The following is a 21,009-nucleotide window of genomic DNA, read 5'->3' as shown; positions in this document are numbered from 1 at the left end:
CAAGCTGAAGAAATGGGAATCTCCTAGGTTCTGGACAGCGTTAACAGACTGAGTCCCTATTTACTATTTTTTCCTGCAGGGAAACTGTGACTTTAAAAGAAGTGGATGCTGCTACCAGACTCTGAAATCAGGTCTCTGTCAGGGTACAGCTTCAAAATATGGGGGGCTGTGACCCCCCTGGACCCCCAACCAGCATTGTGGTCCTCTCCCCACAGGGTCACTGGTGCTGATCTAATTCCACAGAGAACCAGTTCAGGGAGTTTTAACTGAGAAAAAACTACTCCTGCAGCAAAAAAAGGTACTGAAAAGCAAATGGATAGAGAGGTGACAGAGTGGGGGATGACTCTTGGTAACAGCTCTGCATTCGGTGGGTTTATCTGGAGTAAGAAACCCTACTGGCAGCTCTGCATGAAACATGTTGTGCTCTCTGCTCAATGTGGCAGAGACATTCCCTGCAACGTGGCGGCAGCTTTTTGGACCTTGTAGTAAGCGTGATACAAAGTCTGCCCTCACTGGTGGCAGGTGGTGATTTAAGAGCCAGCGGGGTTCACAGGAGGAAAGTGTCAGGAACACAAAACCCAGCAGGGAGTTGGGTTTGGCCTCCAAAAGGCCAGAGGTGTAATTAGGCATCAGCAAGACCTCGCAGAGAGTTTGGGGAATGTGCCAGGCAAGGTCTTTTCTATTTGAGCTTCTGCTGTCGGACTGCTAGGCAGATCTGAAGTATCAGATCCCGCTGCACACAGTTCCCCAGAAGAACAAGAGTCTGTGGTTTTCACAGGGCTGCAGCTTGTGGTTTCCCTGGCCAGGGAAAGAAAACAGGATGCGAAAAGCAATCATACCTATTTTAGATGCTTTGGTGCCACAACACCATTAACTTGTCTATGAAACTGTACAGTATCAGAAAGTTGGTGACTGACTGGGAAGGTAAGCAGCATTCCTCAGCTCTGTGCCCGACATCCCTGTGGGGTTGGAGAGCAACCTTTCAAAGATGCAGTGATTAGGCTCAATTCAGTGTTAACTTCTAGTTTTAATATAGCAGAGCAGCATGTATGCAGTGGTCATTTCTCAGTTCCCTTCCTGCCTTTCTGCAGCTACTCCTCAAAACTTGCAAAATGCAAGCAATAGGCTTGGAGGAGTCAGCCTGTGGTGTCATCTCAGCTCTCTTCCTTCCCTGCCAGCTTCTGCTAAGCAATCTGTTTAATTTTTTTCCTGCTTCTGTTGCATTAGTGTGAAGTGCTGTGAATGATGTGAAGACAACTGGCAATATGTACTAAAACTAGCATTTCCTGTTGTAGTGTTTTGCTATTTCACATCAATCATATTAAGTGTGTTACAGTCTCAGAGTTTTGCTTTGGAACTTAAATGTACTAAAATTATAGCCTGCTTTCTCTGTGACAAGCTAAAGACTAACATAAACTTCACATACAGTAGCAGAAACCATATTCTTTCCATCTGATTTTACCACATGCATCAATTATAGAGTGTTTTTATGTCATACACAAGAAGTTACTGTTTCACATTTCTTAATGACAGTTCTTCACAGGAAATTTTCTCACTAAATGGGATGGTTATATAAAATCAGCACTTAAAGTTAGTAGTACTGTGATGCTGAAAGGTAGACCTAAGTGTCAGTGACTTTGTAAAATTCAGTATACAAACCACTCAGTGTTGTGTTTTCCAGGCTTCCAAAAAAAGGAAAACATATATTCCCTGATATTTCCAGATATGCATGTTTTTCTAGTCTTTTCTAGGAATCAGTGAGTTTTTAAAGCATTCATAAATGCTGATCAAGTATAAAAGTAAGTTATAAAATTATTTTGCAATGTCGAGATAGCAAATTAGTTTTACTGCAGATCTTTCAATCACCCTCAATTACCAAGAAAATTAAACAGGTGTCATAAAAAAACAAACAAATAGTCAGTTCATTTTTAAGATATTAATTTATGGTAAAGCTCTACAGTGATATTAATGTTATTCAGTGTTCCTTTTGTACACAGTGTGGTACTGGCAACTAAAGTCCTGATTTATTGATGACTTCCCTTTATATAAGATGGCTTATGGTTTTCTTCTTATCGTCATCATTGGAGGAAAGTTACTAGCTGAACTAATTAATCCTACAAGGCTTCATAGGACAAATAATTTTGCAGCTATTTTTTCTAACTGATACATATGTGATTTAAACTGGTGGCAAGAGGCAGGGTAAGGTATGGAAATGCAGACAGCTGCCTCTGAAAGAAACAAAGCTTCAAGGAAGCTTAACATGCTGAAATCAAGGGGGGCGTATAATCTCCATCCTAGGGTGCTAAAGTACTGAGCGTCACATCAGTCCAGGGTTATTAACAGCTTTTACTTTGGGATATGGACTTAGGACTAAAGAATGCTCATGAAAAAAGGACATAAGAACTGCAGGCAATGGCAATCAATCCAGTCCAATCTCAAAATATGTATGACAGCCTTGTATCCTGGGAAGACATGGGAAAATTATAAGAAGCGCAATGTTAGTTTATCAGTTGCAAATTGTGCTTTATTTTTATTATTTTACCTTGTATGATATTTTATTAATTAGATTATTTTCTTAGATGATGGAAATGTACTAAAAGTAGTCTTATCTTCAAAAAGGATCTGTTACAATGTGCAAGGAAAATTTATCAGTTAAAAGAAGGTCTACCACATGAACTCTGAAATTGGTAAAAAATAGTTTACTGAGCCCAAGAGCTTCACTTGGTTTTAACCTCCCCATGCTCCCCTATAATTTGTTATTTGGAATTAGAAATGTTTTTAACAACACAGTGAGTATAAAAGTGCTGTGCCTTGTGCAGCGTCTCCCACTGAACCACCTCATACCATCTAGGCAGTCTTTAAGGACAACCAAATTAAAGAAATATTCAAGTTAAAAATAACTTTCCTATGTTGCATCCTACTGTTTATGTAAAAAATAAAAGGGTGATGGACAGAATTTAAACTTTTGACATTTGTGGGGGAAAGCAGAGATTATCATGTCCTACCTTTCCTATTGGTATATCTGCTGTGGTCCCCCTTGGTCATTGGGGAACATTTGGGTTGATTGGTCTTCCCCTTTTGCAGCCAGCCATGGTTGCCCCAAAGCTTTTCTGTCAGACGTAGGAACCCCAGGAAGGCGTTTGACTGGCACTTTTCTGAGTTTGGGGATCATGTAGGATGGTGGAAGCTGCTCTTCCTGACAGATCTAGAGCACTCTGGGGAAAGAAGATAACAGAAACTGTCAGGTCCTTGACACCTTACTCCAGTTTGTGCTAGAGCAGGCTCAGTGCTGCTAAGCTTTAGATGCTTGATGACTTCTCTTTTAAAGGCGCACAAACCAGCTGGGAATGGCAGGGATATAATATATTTCAATAAGTAGCATGTCGGATCTGGTAGTGGGATTTCCTCCCCTTCCTCACTCAGCCAGTGTAGTGCAAAAGCAAGTCACTTTGAACAGGTCAGGGAATTTGCTCTAAAGTATTGATTATGGCTTCTAAACTCTTTTAATAGCCTGATCAGCCTCAGTGTTGCAAAAACCTCTGCGTAGTTTCAGTAACAACAAGTAACTGTTTGCAGCACCCCCCTAATACCATTACGAGTTATGCTACTGCACTGTTTTCAGGAGCCAGTATGTCAAAGTTCTCTGGCAAAGAGAGAGACACACTGTTTGGTGCTTGATGGTACAATTCAGTAATTTCTGGCTGCAGCCTCCTTTTTTTTGAGGTGCGGTTTGGTTTCCTGATGGCTGGCCCATTGGAGAGGAAGGGCTGGAAGGATAGCTTTGTGCTTTTCTCATCCTGTTCAGAACAGCACGTACCACAACTGGAGTAGACCGGGAGAACAGCACTCTCCTCTCCCAAAATTACAATATCTTGCACCACAACTGGAACGATGCTGCATCATGGCACAGGCAGTGTGAGGCATCATCTGCTACATCACAAGCACGGTACAAATGGGTCTTGGAGTGTAACAACTTGCAAACATCCCATTATTTCTCTGTCTGAGTCCTGTCCTGTGGCCTGTCTTTACTGAAACTCCTCTTGCTTCCATTTTCATCCTAAGGGCACTAAAGGGGTCAAGACAGGGAAATTTGATCAAATTTTCAGAAGACAATGATCGTGAAGAAAAATTATGCAGTCACATGTTACCTGGCTTTGGTAGGAAAGAAATTATAACCTGAGTATTGATAAAGTCAGTGATGATTATATGTGTGACTAAGAACTGCTGGGGCAGGGTCTGAGGCTGTAAGAGAGGGAGAATCAGACTTTTGGTGAATATTTGGGGCAGTGAACCTGAGGTAATGTATGATCTGCTACATAGGTCAGAGTTAGGTTTGGTTTCCCTCAAGAACCGACAGATCAGGATTTTAAGAAGGGCACGGGGAGAATAGGGGAGTAGAATGGACCTGCTGCTGCTGCTAACAACCATTAAAAAATACAAAGCCAGCTGCTCTCAGAGCAGAGCTTGATCCTTTCAATGCCTTCAACGGCACAGTATATATTCAGAGGAGAGGAATTCATGAGGCCCTACAGACCTACACCATGGCATTACACAAAAATGCAAACCCGAACAATGGGTGGCCTCAGCAGTTCCATCTGGCTCGCCATTAACAAGGTTAAAGTAAAGTGGGTTTCCTTGGCTGTGTCACACACAATTTACACTTCAGATGCTTTAACTTTGGAGCCAGACTGAAGGGAGCACCACTCTAAACGCATGCGTCAAGGGTTGCCTAAGATCTGTGGTAAGCACATTTGGTATTGATGTTCTTTGAAAGATACAGAGGAGTAGCATTTAGATATTTTTGGCTAAATAATTTAGAAGAAAAAATCCTAATGGCAAATTAGAATTGCAGTCAAGTATTGTTTGCTCAAAATAATCTAAAGACACAATAATATTAGCAGCTAGAAGCAGCTAACAGCAGAAGTTATTAGAGACCTGGGAAATGTTGCCACCAGCATTTCTGGTATGGTAACCTCAAAACTCCAATACGCTTTTAAGCTAAAGAGGATATTGATACATGTAAATGTATTCTGTTGTAAAGCATTCTGCTTTCAGAGCCACCAAAATACTTAGATAGTTAACCATGGCAAATAATGACCTTTAAAACACTGCTGTAGAGAGAGAGTGGTATATCAACAGGTATGTTGGTCTGTTAATTTCTGTGCCATTGATTCATACAAGGCATTGGATTATCACAGCATTTTGCAGAAATCATGTTCTTTGTCTTGGCTTTGAGATGTTTCAAGGGAACCCAAGAGTCCTATAGGGTGTCCCATTCTTGAAGAAAAATTAAATTGTTACTGAATGAGTATCAGGGTTGATAATTCAATTGTGACACTGCTTTATGATCTATAAGCCACACATTTGAGCAGTTAAATCTGTGATAAAAATCTAAGGTGATTTACAGAGAGAGGATATACCTATTGTTACCGCAGAGGTATTCAAGGCATTCCTCGGAGCAGGACAAGTGTTGCCCTGGATGACGAATCCTACAAGAAACCTAGCCATCCTGGTTGCCTTTGACCATAAATTGTAAGTTCAGTAGCAGAGCAGAACTTCATACTCCTCCTAAAGTTAAAGAATTAAACTTGCATACCATAAAACCAGCAGACATTGTTGACTTGCAGTTATCCTAGCAACGTCAGTAGTCTTGTGTAGGAAGGCCTTTAGCAAGCATAATGCCATGCTGAACTTCTTCCTTGGTGAGCTGTGCAGTACTGCTGTGATGGGACACACTTCCTCTTCAGCATGCTCTCAGAAGGTTAGCATCAGTCTCACCAGTGTTGAACAGCCCTGCAGTTGCTTTGTGCCTCCCAGGGTTTTCTGGCAAGTGAGCCAGTGTCTCTGATGATGGTCTCTGTTACGTGCCATTAATATGGGAGTTGGTGTGGATGGCTCTGTGCTTGTTTATGCCTCTTTTTACTCTGTTGTCCAGCTCTCTAACCCATCCTCATGGCCCCTCGGTGCTACCTTTTCATCTCTCTGACAAAAATAGAAATATCCTTAAACATGACACCTTAGTTTCTGACTGTATGCAGCAGTCCCGTAATCATAACCATGATTATTCTAAGATGCCATTTGACAGGAATGTCAAATTTCCTGAGCTCTTCTCAAAGACTTCCTGCCCACTGCATCTGAGGTAACTACAGGCAAAATAAATGGAGCTGAGAAGTCATCTCATTAATAATTAGTGACAAACCATTGACATTCCCTTCTCCTTTTCATTTTTAGCTACCAGTCTGCTCTCCTTTGATGAGCAGCAGCTTTTGACTCAAGCCCTACCTTAACAATAGCCTCAGATAAGTCAGAGAGCTATTCTTGCTGAGCCCTGACAGGTGTAATGCTTCCACACCAAGCATTGCAGTGGCAGGAAGATGAAGAATAATTCAGCAAGGCAGAACCCGTGAAGGAGGTGGAAGGGAAATTGTCCAGCTGCATGTATGAGCATATGTCCAACTGCAACTTGCATGAGCATAAACTGAGAAATGCCCCAGCTATGCTGTGTGTTCATAGCATAGGGAGGGAAAGTTCACAAAAAAAGCATTAGTTAACCTGAAACAGGGATGGTTGATTTATGGGGAATGTGTAAAAGAATGGTGTAAAAACATATTTCTTTAGAGTAGGGATATTATGCATCTCATGTGCTATATTTAGCGTGTATTTAACTCAAAGCACACAACTCAGCTACTTTTTGTCAGTTAAGTTCTTTTCCAGCTCATTGTCTCTAATTGAAGGGGAATTCAGCCAAAGCCACACAAAACTAAGTTCAACATCTGCATCTTGTGCCTGGACTTGGAATGCCTGGACTTCATCCACCCTTCACATATACACACCTACTGGTGCAGATCAGGCAAATGGAATATTATGATTGACAAATTCATGAAACCAGGTAGAAATCTGGTATGGATCTGTGTGAAGGCCACATATATGCTGTGACCAGGGGTAAGTGCCAGACACAGTGTGCCACTCCACACTGTAGTTCCTCTGGTAAGAGCATTTGAGGACAGTGGGAATTTCACTGCTTAATCTACTCCCTCCCACTTCCTGATAGTGTTTATCACACCCACAGTTGTGCCAATGCAATGATTTATGATTTTGCCTCAAAACTTGAGATGTGATATGAATCAAGCTAAACAAATGCTACAAATTGAAAAAAAAAAAGTAAATTAATTAACTGAAATATTTTCCTTTGAGAATTAGCTAGCATTTTAGTTACTGCACGGATCATCAAATGAATCATCCTTAGGAGTTTTTGAAGGCAGATCATATGCCTTTTGAAGTATTGTCCGTGGAAAGGGGGCTGTTTACTTTGTAATTATCTTCCATTTATTTTTACATTACCCAAGGAAAAGCTATGAATGAAATGTAAAATAGTTGAGCTGGAGTCCTGGTCACTGCTTAGGGTTCTGGATGGGTTGCAACATTCGAGCAGGATCCCTGACAGTTCACTGCATTCTGCCTGGCACAGCATACTGTTGCTGGCTTGTTTCACAGTACGGAGTATGAAAACAGAAGGGCACCCCAGAAGCTGTCTCTGATGCTGCCAAGACAGCAAGCAGCTGTGGTGCTCACTGTGCAAAGTTCTGCAGGAAACTGGAATGAAAGCTAAGCACGATAGTTTATTGAGTACATTCTAATTCAGATTTTTGCATCACATAGAAGGTGTGTGTTTTCTTCATCTCATTCTCAAATTTGTGCTTCCTGCCAACAGGAAATGAAAAGTACACGGGGAGGGCTTTTCGGCATTTATGTGAAGTCCAATTAAGCTCACGATAGCCCTCATTTTCTCTGTAATGTTTGGATTGTGGATGTAATTGAAATTACTTTTCACAACTTGTCTGTGACTTTTCGTGCCAATAGTTGAATAGCAGTGAAAGAACTATAACAAAGAAATCAGTTTCAAAATCAGGTATTTTATGCATTGTCCAGGATGTGCTTGATTCCTGCACTATTTCAGTGAATGGCAGTTTGTGGCCTGATCACCATATGGTTATACTCTGTTGTAAATTGTTTTTTGTTTCCTTGGTTTACCAGATATAATCTCGAGGGGCACAGACTCGGATCCTCAGAGTTATGAGGACCTTGCTTGCCTCTGAAGTCAGTGGGAGTTATGTATTTAAATACCTGTAAACCTTTGATTACACCTAACAGAGTTACACAGGCTGCCTGTGACAGAGAAAGAAGGTAATGCCACACTCTGCATCACCAGCTTCTGAGCCTGGGTAGGATGAGACTTTTTGTGAGGGAAATTTGTGTCTCCTGGGTGGGGGACACAGTCTCCCTCTACTCTGTGGTTATGTGGAATAGTGTATTTCTAGGTATTTTGGATATTTATAATAGGAGGTTCATAAGGAGGAGGGCCAAAGGGATCTTGATTTTAGGAGCAAAGCTTTCTGTCCTTTCAGGTTTTCAAGAGTGAGGTTCATTTAATAAACAAACAATTGGTTTGTTTCTGGAAGTATACAGGAATAGTTTAGGAAGTGACAGACTTCTAAAAGTCTAGTCCCTTGTCTGCTATGGCTAAAAGTGTTCAGGTATGACTATTTACAACCTCACAGAAGGCATTTGGTTCATAGATTTGATGTTTAGGTGCTGCCAACAACCTCAACCCCCAAATTTTACTTGCTGTCTGTGTTTTGTGTCAGCTGGGAATTTATACTGGACAGCCAGCAACTCAGTGCTCTGACTTACAGCTGAGCTCCTCAAGAATTACCAGGTTGGCTCCTGTGTTCACCACTCCTCTACCCTGGCTATAATTCTTCAGTTTTCTTTTTTAAACTTTGTGATTTATGCTGTATTCTGCTTTCAAATGTTACATCAACCAGCAAACACAGATTTCCAGGTGGAACTGAGTAGCTTCAGCCTGCACTGCTGGGTTGCCTCACAGCTTGTATCAGCCTGACCTGTGCAACCAGCCTTGGCTACTGCAGTGTGACTTTTCTGTATTCATACACAGTGGGAAATTCTTTTCTCTGTTACACCATTAAAGTTAACAGAAAATAAGCTCAGTGAAGTCATCAAAATTGCTCTGGATGTATACCCATGTGATCAGAACATTCAGATGCTCTGTTTCTGGGAACATGCAATATTTTAAAAAACTTCTGTTGACCTCATTGTTATAATTTTACTGGAGTAATATCTTTTAATCTACATAATTCCAGCCAAGAGGGTTAAAGTGATCTTGTTAACCACACATGGGGAAACTTTTTCAGTTATGTTCTGTTATTTTTAATTCTACACAGAATTAATAGAATTCAGAGAAATAAGTATTAAACCTGTGCATAAGATTTGCTGTCCTGAGGCCAAACTAAGAAAAAGGAAATGCCAAATTTTCAGTTAACAGTGTTTTTATATGCACAGATGTGCTTTTAATTTTTATGTACACAATTATAGCAAGAATTAATAATGTGGATAAATCTGGTGGTGAGACAGGGCAGAATAGTAGAAAATGGCATTAATTCTCTTATAATTCGCAGGGATCAGGCAGTGTGGGACAACAGAAATACCTGCCTCAGGTGGGAATTAAAAGCTTTAACATATAAGGCTTAATCCTGTCGCAGCCGGAATCCTCTTTTCACGCTTTACTGTTGCTTCTGCATGTTGATGTGAAAAGTTTCAAAATAATTTTTTCTTTTAAGATGTTGAAAGCCTCTTAAAAATGTGTTACAGAAAATGCTTAGCACAACCATTTAGTAATAATGTCAATATATGAAGCTAGTCCATTTTAGGCATCTTAAGATGCCAATTCAGAAAACTGAATTAGGAAGTGACTGCTTTCTTTCTCAGTCAGTGCATCGGAGTGATGCAGATTTTCCTTACCAGTAAAATGTGGCTACAGAGCATCTGAATGATTTAATTGTTCTTGCGGGTATTGAATGTGTGAACTTATAGGTGCTATTTCACGGGAAACCAACCACCACATTTGATGTCCTTTTGTTACACAGTTGGGAAAGGAAGCCCTCCGTGTAATTCATGTGACATGACTTTATCAATGTCATGAGCTTTGGGAGGAACCCCTATAGAGATAGCTGGCATGGCCTCCTCATAGAGAGTGTGTCAGACAGTAACCATCCCTTTATTTCCGAAGACTTAAATGAAAATGTGAGCTTCTGGTCAAATCCTGCAATCCTTAACACTTGTGAAGCCTATATTCATGCAAGTCATCTAATTCAGTGAATGTAATGGGAGAATCCATTTCAAGGCTATGATCTAAGTCACTCCATGCTCCTGTCACCAGATATTTCTGAGACCTTGTGAATGATACTGACTTATATGTGATACCTAAAGTCATATGACTCTCAGCTGGTATTTGGGGAAGAAGAATATGTTTTGAGCTTCCAGAGTAGCCTTCCTCCTCCTCTTCTTTCTTTACCACTACTTGCTTCAGTGCTCCAGCCTACTGCCAGGATGCCATTTGCTGTTTCCAGCTGTTGAGAGGAGTTGGCATTCCTTGTATTTGCTGCTGATGTTAGTGATAAAATAAGGACCAAAAGGGAAATGGCAGTTTTTAACAACTGATTCCCAGTTACCTACTGCCCTTTTATCTCATCTGTGGATTAACTGATCAGTGGATGTAGAAGCCCTGGAACCAGCTCTGCTGAGAGGCAGATAAGGTCAGGCATGCCTCTTAGCTCATGAACAGCACCTCACTGACCCAGAAAGAGTTGAGCCGGTTTTATGCAGCGTGCATCCTTATCCACATGGCCAGGAGGCTCAAGCCACCTCTGTGAAGGCTTCTAGTGTTACTGAACTATGCTTCTGTAAACAGGGGCACCGAACAGTGCTTTCAGACACAGGCAGACAAGGTCTGCTTAGTTCTGGCCACTCCCACACCTGCCCAGCCCTGCACCCCAGCTGACTCTGGCAGTAGGCTGCAGATGTGGGTACACATTGGAGCAATACCCAGAGCAGACCTTGGGCAGCCTTTCCACCAACATGAAATATGGAAAATACTTACTTTTAAAAAAACTATTGCATAAAGAGCTGTTTTAATTTAAAAACCATTTTCTATTATTATTCCCACAGAAACTGAGGCTTACAAGGAAAATTTGTAGTTGAGAATATTTGTGTGTGTGTTTTTATTGTGCAAAAAGATTACAGTAGTAGACTCACTTGAAATCATGGTATAACCTTTCATGTTGGAAATGCATGATATATGACAGTTTAAAACATAACTTCCTTAACCCGTTGCTGATCTTTATCTGGATGGGTTAAAGCCATTAAAATATACGCATTCTTTCTATACTTTATTAGAGCAAAACCATCTTTCATGTTATTTACGAAAAAAGACTTCACTTTGTAAATTGTTAATTCTGGAGGTTTTAGCTCTTAATACAAAGAAAACCCTTTTGTTGTAATAAATGAAAGTACATCCAAAGCATTCCTCTGTGAGGATGCATTTCCTAATTTGTGAAAAATAATTTTCCTCCATGCCTATAAAGAAGGCTGAGTGGATAGTAGAGGTAAGTTTTGTGGAAAGGAAGAAAGAATGGAAACGACATTGTTGAAGTTATTTTATTAAGCGGTGCTGTCTATTGTAGTCCTTTCCATTTTTATGGAGAAAAAAGACTGCATTTTGTGCATTTTGAACCACCTCTCTGTTTCATTGTTGTTCTTGGTTCTAAAAAAGAAAAACAAAAAGCCAAGAAAAACACCCACCTTCCAGTAAAATTGTATTAGCAGATTTTAAACAATTTTATTTCCTCACAAACTGAAGCTAAATTGCATCCTGACAGGCCTGATTTATCAGGCAAATGCCCCATGTTGTTTGTCAGCTTCTTTGTTGGGGGGGAGGGGGAGGGGAAACGCAAGCAACAAAAGACCGTAACCTATTGATATTACTTCTGCCATACACTGGGGGAAATAGATTGATTTAGAACTATCCACAGAAAACTAGTCGATCTGATGAGTTTACAACAGACCATTTTTATTTATTTATTTGTAACAAGAGTAAACATCATCAATATTCCACCGCGTGTCATTGGAAGCCTTGCAGACCGTGAGTTTGTGTCAGCGTGCTGGGGCTATCTGTAAGATGAAAGAAGGCAAGCTTAAAAAATGGAGGGACCTTGTTTTTCTCACAAAATTGAGAGTCTTGGACCTCTGGTACATTATCATGAGTTGTAAGATTTGCAGGATAAATAGATGAGCATTTTTAATTTAGTTCATCTTTATTTCTTTAGGAGATCAACTTTTTTTAAATTATATTTCTGTTATATATCTCAAAAAGCTAGTAAAGCACAGGAAATTTTCTAACTGAATTTTACTGAAGAACACCAGCCTGCAATTAACTTTCCCAGCATGTCGCCTCTGCACAGTGTTTTTGCATGACGGAGGGGTAAAGAGTAGCAACTACTCACAGGACCAGCACAAATCTAAATGTGGCACTGAAGTGCCATTTTCTGAATTGGTAATACTCCGTTTTACAACATTCTTGGATAAAAATAATTGCAATTTTAAAATTAAACTGATCTTTTTTTTCACCCATGGAATGGTAAATGTGAGGGTATTAGTGAAGTCTTCTGCCTTGATGTGAGCCTGCTTGGTGGACACACCATAAATGCTCTGATGAAGATGGTAAATGTTCCATTCTCTAGTTTATTTAACAAGATAGTTTCACTTGATCTTAAATGATTTTTCAGTAGTATTTCAGTATTCACTGTTTTGAATACCAATACCTTATTAAAGTGTTTTCAAAGTTACTTGTATTCTCTCCTGCATTCAGCTACAGCTTAAGAATTAAAGGTTGATAAACAGAATGCTGTAAACCCTGGCTATGTGCATGTAAGCAGGGTATGAATCTCCCAAAACAATACCTGCAAGGGAATCCCCCAGTAAAAGTGGTGAATGAAGTAGTGAAGTGTCAGCAATGCCCAGTGCAGGGGTCACAACATCTCCCCTGTTCTTCCCCTGCTAGGGGCTCCTGCAGCTAACTGCCCTAGCAACTGACCAAACCTTTTTTATTTTCCAAGAGCAGTTGTTGCTTGATTTTAAGTTGCAGTGACTGCAGCCACGTTTCGTTTCAGCATTTCTTGCTCTAAAAGGATGATGTCTGTGCACTGTTTTAAGGCCTAAGGGTAATGGCCTTTTCTAAAAAATATTCAAACTGTTTGGCTTTTTTTCACTTTTAAGTGTAGGCTTCTCAACAAGGAGGATTTTCATATTATACCTGTATTAAGTAAAAGTGCTTATTCTTTTTATAATACAGTAATATACGAGAGGTGCCTGTTCAGCAGCAATCACCTGTGATCCTGTCAGTCTTTGGGTGCTGCTGCGACAGATTTGATATCCAAGATATGGTTACTGGAATATTTAAGTAATCCATTAAAATGTATTTGTCATAGAATCATAAAATAGTTTGGGTTGGAAGAAATCTTAAGGACCCTCTTGTTCCAACCCTCCTGCCCTGGGCAGGGACACCTTCCACTTAGACCAGGTTGCTCAGAGGTCCCATCTGACCTGGTCTTTCAAGTTGTCTCAAAAGCCATCTTGAAGTTAGCAGATCCTCAGAGTCTCAAAGACCCCTTGAGTCCTGCTGAGGTTGGAGGTCTTTCTCACTCATCCCAGGTGGTGACTGAGCAAGCACATTCCGCCCTTAGCTTTTCTAAGTGTTCACATCCAGTAGCAAGAAACGTCCCCTTACACTGCCTCATGGCCTGATCTTCGAGACAAGTCACTGAAGCTCTTGAAGAGTGAAATAGTTATGTCTAAGAGTCATATTTCTGTTAGATCATGGATATTATAACCTCCCTCTAGAGCCCTTTAGAGGAGTTGAAGTGATCTGCTGCATTTTCCATCTGCCTTTCTTTAAGTATGTTGTGAAAGTAATGGCTAAAAAAGACAGCACATATAAGTACAAGTTTAAACATTTCCTTTATGCTTTAACTTCATAGTTGGCATTCAGTGAATTGTAACAGCATCTCACATGCACACGTGCCATTTTTCAAGGCATTAATGTTGCTAGATGGAGTATTGTCAGCCAAGAAGCACTTTTTTTGTTTTCTGATAACATTCAGAAAGGAAAAATAGACAAGGAATTGGTGTGGGGTATATCCTGATGAATTATTTTAGTCTTCCTCTGACTATACCCCCTTTACTCCCTTTCTTATCCCTGTTAGATGTTGACCCTTCATTCCCTGCTCCCCCACCCCTAAAATGAGTCATCCAGGTAATTTTAGAGCTTTTTCTCTCAACAGATAATAGTGTGGAGCCACACATATTATTCTCTACTTGTCATATGTATTGGATTATCATCTAAATTACATTATAAAACAGGACGAAGCAAGCAGTTGTGTTTGCCCTACCTACTCCTTAGCTCAGCTGAGCTGATAAGTTAATGTGGTGAACATATCTGCAAGGTGGAGGTATTGTTTAAAAAAGTCTGGAGCTGGGGTTTATTTCCTAGGTAGGAGTTGAGTGCTGGGATGGGGAAAAAAGCTGAAAACTAGAGAGTATTTTATTTTGCATTTGCATTTGGTTGTGAAATTGAGTACTTCTAATGAATTTCCATCATCAGCTTATTGCAATTAATACAATATAGCTTATGTTGAAATCTATAAACTTTTTGCTCGATCATGTTTCTTTTAATATGTATAGTTCTGAGCAATCACAAATCCATAATGAAAGAGAATTTAGGAGTGTTTCTTTAATCTTGCTACATGCTCTCTTCTTTCTTTGTTAGTAGGTATTAATGTTACAGTTTTTTTGAGAGTATTGAAATACAATGCTGGACAGGTTCCTCAATGTGTTCCTTTATTAAAATGTTCATCTTTTTTATATAAAAAAATCATTCTGATTCACCGTCCTGTCAGTGCTGTAGTGAAGAAAGGATTCCCTGTTAGGATAATTGCCATCTCATTATTTTTTTGAGCCTGAAGCTACCTAGTAAATCATGGAAGCCTACTGTGAGAAAGACAGTCCTATTTTAACAAATCCTTCTTGCTTTTGCTTCTTTGTAAGAGTTGCTTCTATTAAAATTGCACTTTTAAGAGCTTCTTGTGCTTTATTCACCTCATGATGTAATTTACATATAAACTTTTGTGTTGTATTTAAGCTAACATACATTTTTTCTGTGGTGCTTCTGAAGTGAAGAAATACTTGCTATGGTTGTACTAGTCTAGAGTTTCTAAGAACACAGTCAAATGAAAATTCACTAGTTTTCTTCGCAGGAGTCAGTTTGTATATTGTTCTATATATTTATGTATATAGAGATGTGAATGTATAAGCTCCTATGTGCATATCGGGTTTCATTATGTTGTAACATAAGTACACGCAGCAGAGAGGAGCAAAGAGCTGAAGTGTTTGGGACAGAAGGGTTAATACCATACCTTAATGCGTGTGGATGATGCCATTTGTGAGTTCTGAGGTGTCTGACCACTTCCATTTTGGTGTAAATCCCTTGAAAGGGAAAGCATTTCAGAGTGAGGTGTGATCTGTTCTCCTGGTAGGAATGATTGACAAGGAATGAATAAACAGTTAAAAGAACTGAATAAATACCACCCTCTTGTTTAAGTCCAGGCACACCCTGGCTGGCACATATATATTCTAATGCGACACTTCAGCCAGGTGCTTTAGTTGTTTGGTAGCAAAAAACATTCCCAAAAAGCCAAATCATAGTTCAATCTTAACTTCTTCTGATAAGAGTTTTCTTTTATAGTAGCATTTTAGTGGTGATTTGAATAAATACAGGGAATTACAGTATTTTGCAAATAGGATGTGTTGATATATATATATGCAAGGCGATGGAGACCTCTTGAGTGAAAGCAGGGGCTTTGACTGCAGGTTCTTGGTCAATTGGTGAGGTGAAATGGTTCACTGAATTGGATAACACAGTGCATACACAGTGACTGATTAAATTGATTTGTCCATGGCTACTGCCTACCCTGCTACAGAGGCCCTTTAACCTATTTTCAAACTTTTTCTTTTTTAAACCATTCTAAATACATGTGATATTAAGGGGAAAAAAGAAAGTGAAAATGCATTCACAGCTATAAAATTCTATATTCTGAATTAAGGTAAAATACACAATTTCCAGAATGTCTGCACACTCCCATGTTACACCATATTATACTATACTTATCCCAGGGACAAGTACACTGCTAGAAACCAATGATAAAGATAATAATAAACATCATTCTAAATTGCAATCAATACTACATTTGTGAATTCTTAGATGTATTTATTGAAATGGGAGAAAGTAAAACACTTAGGGTTTTTTTGTTGATGGTCTTCTTTTGTTTCTCTAACTGCAAGTTTTACTTGCTTCCTTATTATTTTATCCAGAAGGTGTTTAGAATGCTTGTAGTGAAAACATAGCAGAATGCCAGTTAAGAAGACCGAATGCTACTGTTAAATGTGGGGTACCTAACTGAAAATATCTGCAATGATTTGGGGAAAAGTAGTCAGATAGATATTGTTTAATAACTTGCAAATTACTTTTTTAACTATAGAAGAGAAAAGCTTGGTATTTTGGTCTTAGATCAGTATGCTTGTATTTTACAACATATTTAGCATGTCATTTCCCTTCCTATGCTAGGGAAATCAATACTAAGTGATAACGGGGCTTGTACATGCTATTTTCTTTGTGATTCAAGGGGAGCTTTATATTGTGTGTCTCTTCCTGGGTTAGTCTGTAGTATACGCAGACAGACAAATTCCGTTGAAAAATCACATCAAACTTCAGTGCAATGGTGACATGGAAGCAGTTCACCTAAAATAATGTTATCACCGTTGTAGAAGTGCAGAGTTCTTTGTACTGGATTTGGTTTCTTGTTTCGTGTTTCTTGCTCATTTTTAGGGAAGATAGAGCAATGTAATTACAATAATTTCTGAAAGGATAATGAAGTTCTATTCATCATTTAACCTGTTTAAATTATAGATCAGTCTTGTAGGACATGACAGCATACATACAGCATGCCATGAGTAACTCGTGCTGTATTTTCATTTGTCTGTTGAAATAAAGATACAGTTAGCATCTTGCTACTAGTAATGAAGAGATAAGAAGAGGTAGGTGCCAGGGATTGTTTCTTGGAGTGGATTTGCAAATGTTAACAGCCATTTTGCAGTCTTTTTTAAAATCATGCAGGTTTTATCAATAGCATTTCTTTACAAGGTAAAGTTCAGTAGGTAAGACTGGCTGTACATACGGCTTTGCATGGACTAAACTTCTTGATTTTGGATAAACTAGTAGTGACCACTTCATACTAGGTGAAGTAGTGAAACAGTGCATTGTAACTTCCTGGGAATCTGAAAATTTGAAATATTTTTATGTGGGCTGGAGCCAGAACATGCTGCATTATTTTGTACATATAGTTAGTTATAGTTACAGTCTTTTTTTTTAATCCTTAAATTGACTCCACAGCCTAAATCTATGTGCAGTCGGATTTTTTTAAATTAGTTGATTAAGGGAAAGCAAAAAAAATTATCTATTTGTTTAGTTCTTTCCAGTAGCATGTTAGATTATTATAAATCAAATGTCTATGCATTCAGTGCAAGTTTTATAAAACAAAGAAACAGAAACCATACAAAAATAGCCAAAATAGCTCAGTGGTGCACGTAAGGTCACCGTGCCAAAGGCGTGTAATTATTTCTTTGTATCTTGTGTTAGAATAATGTAATCCAATAACTGGCGTTCCTGGTGCGTGTTACAAAGGATTCAATAAGGAATAGCTGGAGATTTCTTCAGGACTCCCCTGCCTTACAAGGTTAATAGAAGAGTCTTTGTGGGTTTCAGCCATGTTTGAGAAGTGCGGCTGAAGGAGGCTCTGCACCCCTCGGCTCCTGGGCAGCGCATCCCCTGGAAAATTGGCACCCCGGGTCACAACCGTGTGGCTTGGGAGTTTTGAGAGAAAACAAACAAACGCTGTTTTATGACTCTTGCCAGGGCTTTGCTGATTTTGTTTTGAATTGAAACCGTAAATGCCATTACAGACCCCCTGCCCCCGACTGTAAAGTTTTGGGCCAGAGCCTCGCCTGGCCGTGCCTTGGCTGAGCCAGAGGAGGCGAGGTGCCGGGCCCTCGGACAGAGCCAGAGCCGGGCTCGTGGCAGGGCCACCGCGGCCCTCCTCTAGTTTGGGATCCTGCCGCAAAGCGACCGTGTCCATCGGAGCGCCGACATCTCCGCGCCGGCGGCCGTTTCGCTGCGGCGCGGTCCCGCGCGTCGGGGTGGGCGCTGGTGCCGCCGCTCCGCGTCGCCTCCGCGGCCCCGCGGCGTTCGCATCCGCGCCCGCGGCGTTCGCTTCCCGCGCCCCGCGGCGTTCGCTCCGCCGCCCCGCGGCGTTTCGCTCCGCGCCCCGGCGCGCTTCGCTCCGCGCCCGCCGCGGCGTTCGCATCCGCGCCCCGCGCGTTCGCTCCGCGCCCCGCCGGCGTTCGCTCCGCGCCCCGCGGCGTTCGCTCCGCGCCCCGCGGCGTTCGCTCCGGCAGCGCTGGAACACCGAACTCGCCGCCCCTCGGTGCTGCAAGCACCGCGGCGAGCAGGGACAGTGGGGCGGCGATGGCTGGAGATCTGGTGCCCTCTAGTGGGGCCGGAGCCTACTCCCGTAGAAAACCTTCCCGCTTGACGCTGCGTTGCATAACTCTCTCTCTCTCTCTCTTTCATTTTAGATGCTACAACTGTGGTGGCCTCGACCACCACGCTAAAGAATGTAGTCTACCTCCGCAGCCAAAGAAGTGCCATTACTGTCAGAGCATCATGCACATGGTGGCTAACTGCCCCCATAAAACTGTCTCACAGCAGCCCACTAGTTCTCAGGGAAGACACGAAGCTGAACCGCAGCCTTCCACTTCTGCCTTCCTGAGAGAAGGGGGAGGAATGCACGGCTACTCGTCTCCATCATACTCTCAGGAAGGCAGGTTGGAGGTCTTGGAGCGCTCAGGCAGGTCACCACAGGAAGCTTCATCAAGTAAGTTGTCTGCATCACCTGAAGAACCAAACAGAAAGGGGCCTTCTGTTCAGAAAAGGAAAAAAACTTAATACATTTGTCATAATGTTCCATTTTCTTTACCCTCTTGGGATGTCTACCTCATGCAAGTACAGGGGAAATAATTACATTATCGGTAGCTGACCTGGAATTTTAACTACTGTTGAGTAACTGTGAATATTTTTTTTTCTTTAATAGACAAATCACTCCAAGCAAAATACATTTGAGCAGGGTGCATTATGTTTTACCGTCTGTATGTGTGTATGAGTGTGCATGTGCGTGTATGTATGTGTACATACCTATAAATATATATTTTTCCATCAGACCATTCTCCAACTCCCACAGGACATTACTGTGAAGCAATAGGCACAGTATCCACAAACGTTCCTGAACTCATTCCTAGAACCTGTTTCCAAACATGTTCAAAAAACAAACAAGAAAACCCAAAAAAATCTCACTCAGAAATAAACCAAACCTGATAAACCACACCCAGAACTGAGACTGAGACTGTTACTTCTCTTGTAAATGAAAGGATACTTTCATATTTTAAAGCTGCCATATGGTACTAAAGATACTAAGACATCCCCCATGCCATCAATTTGAGTTATTTTCTTTTTATCTCCACAAAGCATCAAAACCCCTCTCCATGCCGGTGCAGGGCAGTGTCATGACTCAACATGGCTCTCATTGCCACCACCGGTTGTTGGTGAGGGGTTTAAAGCTCCAGAAGAGACAATGAATGTGTAGTTTCTGTGCTGGTTTCTCAAAACGTTTTGTTAAGTTAATGTGGTTGTAACTGTAATTTAGATGTCTGTTGTGTAGGGGAGAATGTATAAGTTGTTACCAAACAGACCCTTTTGAGTGGTATCAGGATACCATCCTGTTTAGCCCTTTGTATTCTGTGAACATTTAGGGGACCTTGGTGGCAGTAGTAGCAGCAGCAGCAGCAATTTCTCTTGATCCCAAGTAGTACCCCTCAGCTTGAAGGGTCTTCTCCCTTGTTTTTTGCTGAAATGCCATGGAGAGACCTCCCTAGGGATTTTTGTTGTTGTTGTCTGTTTGAGTTTTAAACAAAACAAAATACAAAGTTAATGAGATCCTGGGCTAAATAGTTTCTTAAGAAGAAAGGTTGATGGGTACTTAGATCAGGATGTTTGGGATTGCTCGGTCAGCCTTCCTTGCTGATGATACAGCATGTGTGCAGACCAGGCTGAGTGAAGGGACCTGCACATTTTTCAGAAGCCCTGGGCATCATCTGCTTCTTGTGAACTGGAGGCTGTTGTTGACCAGCCTTTGTCCACAGTGCACTAGGACCACACACTTCTGTGTTAAAGAGGAGAAAGATTGGTGGCCTTAGAGTGAGACTCCCTGGGCTGCAGGCCTTGCTCGGGGTTAATAGAATTGGAGCCTATCAAAACTTCAAGTCGCTTTCCATTTGTAACTTCTGAATTACCAAGTCATACGTAAGATAACGTACTCTGACAAATCCCATTGTGGATGTAAGTTAATTAGAGAAACCTGTATAATCCTTAACATTGGCAATAAACACAGGCTGTTAAAGCTTGAAAGTGTCGGGTAGGTTTAAGCTCGGATAATCAAACTAAAGAAACAGCCTGCATGAAAGGCTGCAGTGAGCCAAAGTCCCACCCGTGGTAACTCTTTTGCAGCCGATAGTTACAACAGGTATGCAGCTGGCTCATTACGTGGCCTTCCCCTTCCCACTTGTCCTGCCAGATGAGACTTTTACTGGTGCTGCTGCTGCTTCAGTAAAGAGGTAGTAATCAAACGCCTCAGTGAAGGGCACAATTTCAAGAGAATTATTTTGTGTGAATTCCTTGCCAGTGTTTGTGAGAATCTTGAGGTTTATACTGAAGTTCTCAGTATGCTAATGCAAAGCTTACCTTTGACGATATTGAATGTGATATATCTATAGAGAACTTCCTTGCCTTACGTAAGGATAGTAAACTTATTTAAATTATGTAGACAAATCAAAGTGGCATTGCTTAACCTTCTAGTTGGTGTAAAAACCAGGTTAAACAGCAAAGATGCAAAACTTAGGTCACTTTGAAATTCTAAACCAAAGTTCCTTATA

General features: G+C 40.8%; 1 protein-coding gene across 1 annotated transcript in view; it reads left to right on the top strand.

Annotated features, from left to right (window-relative positions):
* LIN28B (lin-28 homolog B) overlaps positions 1–19,540 on the top strand; it is a 78,885-nt gene extending 59,345 nt beyond the window's left edge. Inside the window, exon 4 of the mRNA XM_018077837.1 lies at positions 18,601–19,540. Within this exon, the coding sequence (XP_017933326.1) occupies positions 18,601–18,970 (370 nt within the window). The 3' untranslated portion in view covers positions 18,971–19,540. The remainder of the gene's footprint in view (positions 1–18,600) is intronic.
* The last annotated feature ends 1,469 nt before the right edge of the window (positions 19,541–21,009 follow it).

The sequence above is a fragment of the Manacus vitellinus genome, unplaced genomic scaffold, assembly GCF_001715985.3.
Source record: "Manacus vitellinus isolate BGI_N305 unplaced genomic scaffold, ASM171598v3 scaffold_4_pilon, whole genome shotgun sequence".
NCBI classification, from domain to species: domain Eukaryota; kingdom Metazoa; phylum Chordata; class Aves; order Passeriformes; family Pipridae; genus Manacus; species Manacus vitellinus.
This window is presented reverse-complemented; position numbering and strand designations above follow the sequence as displayed.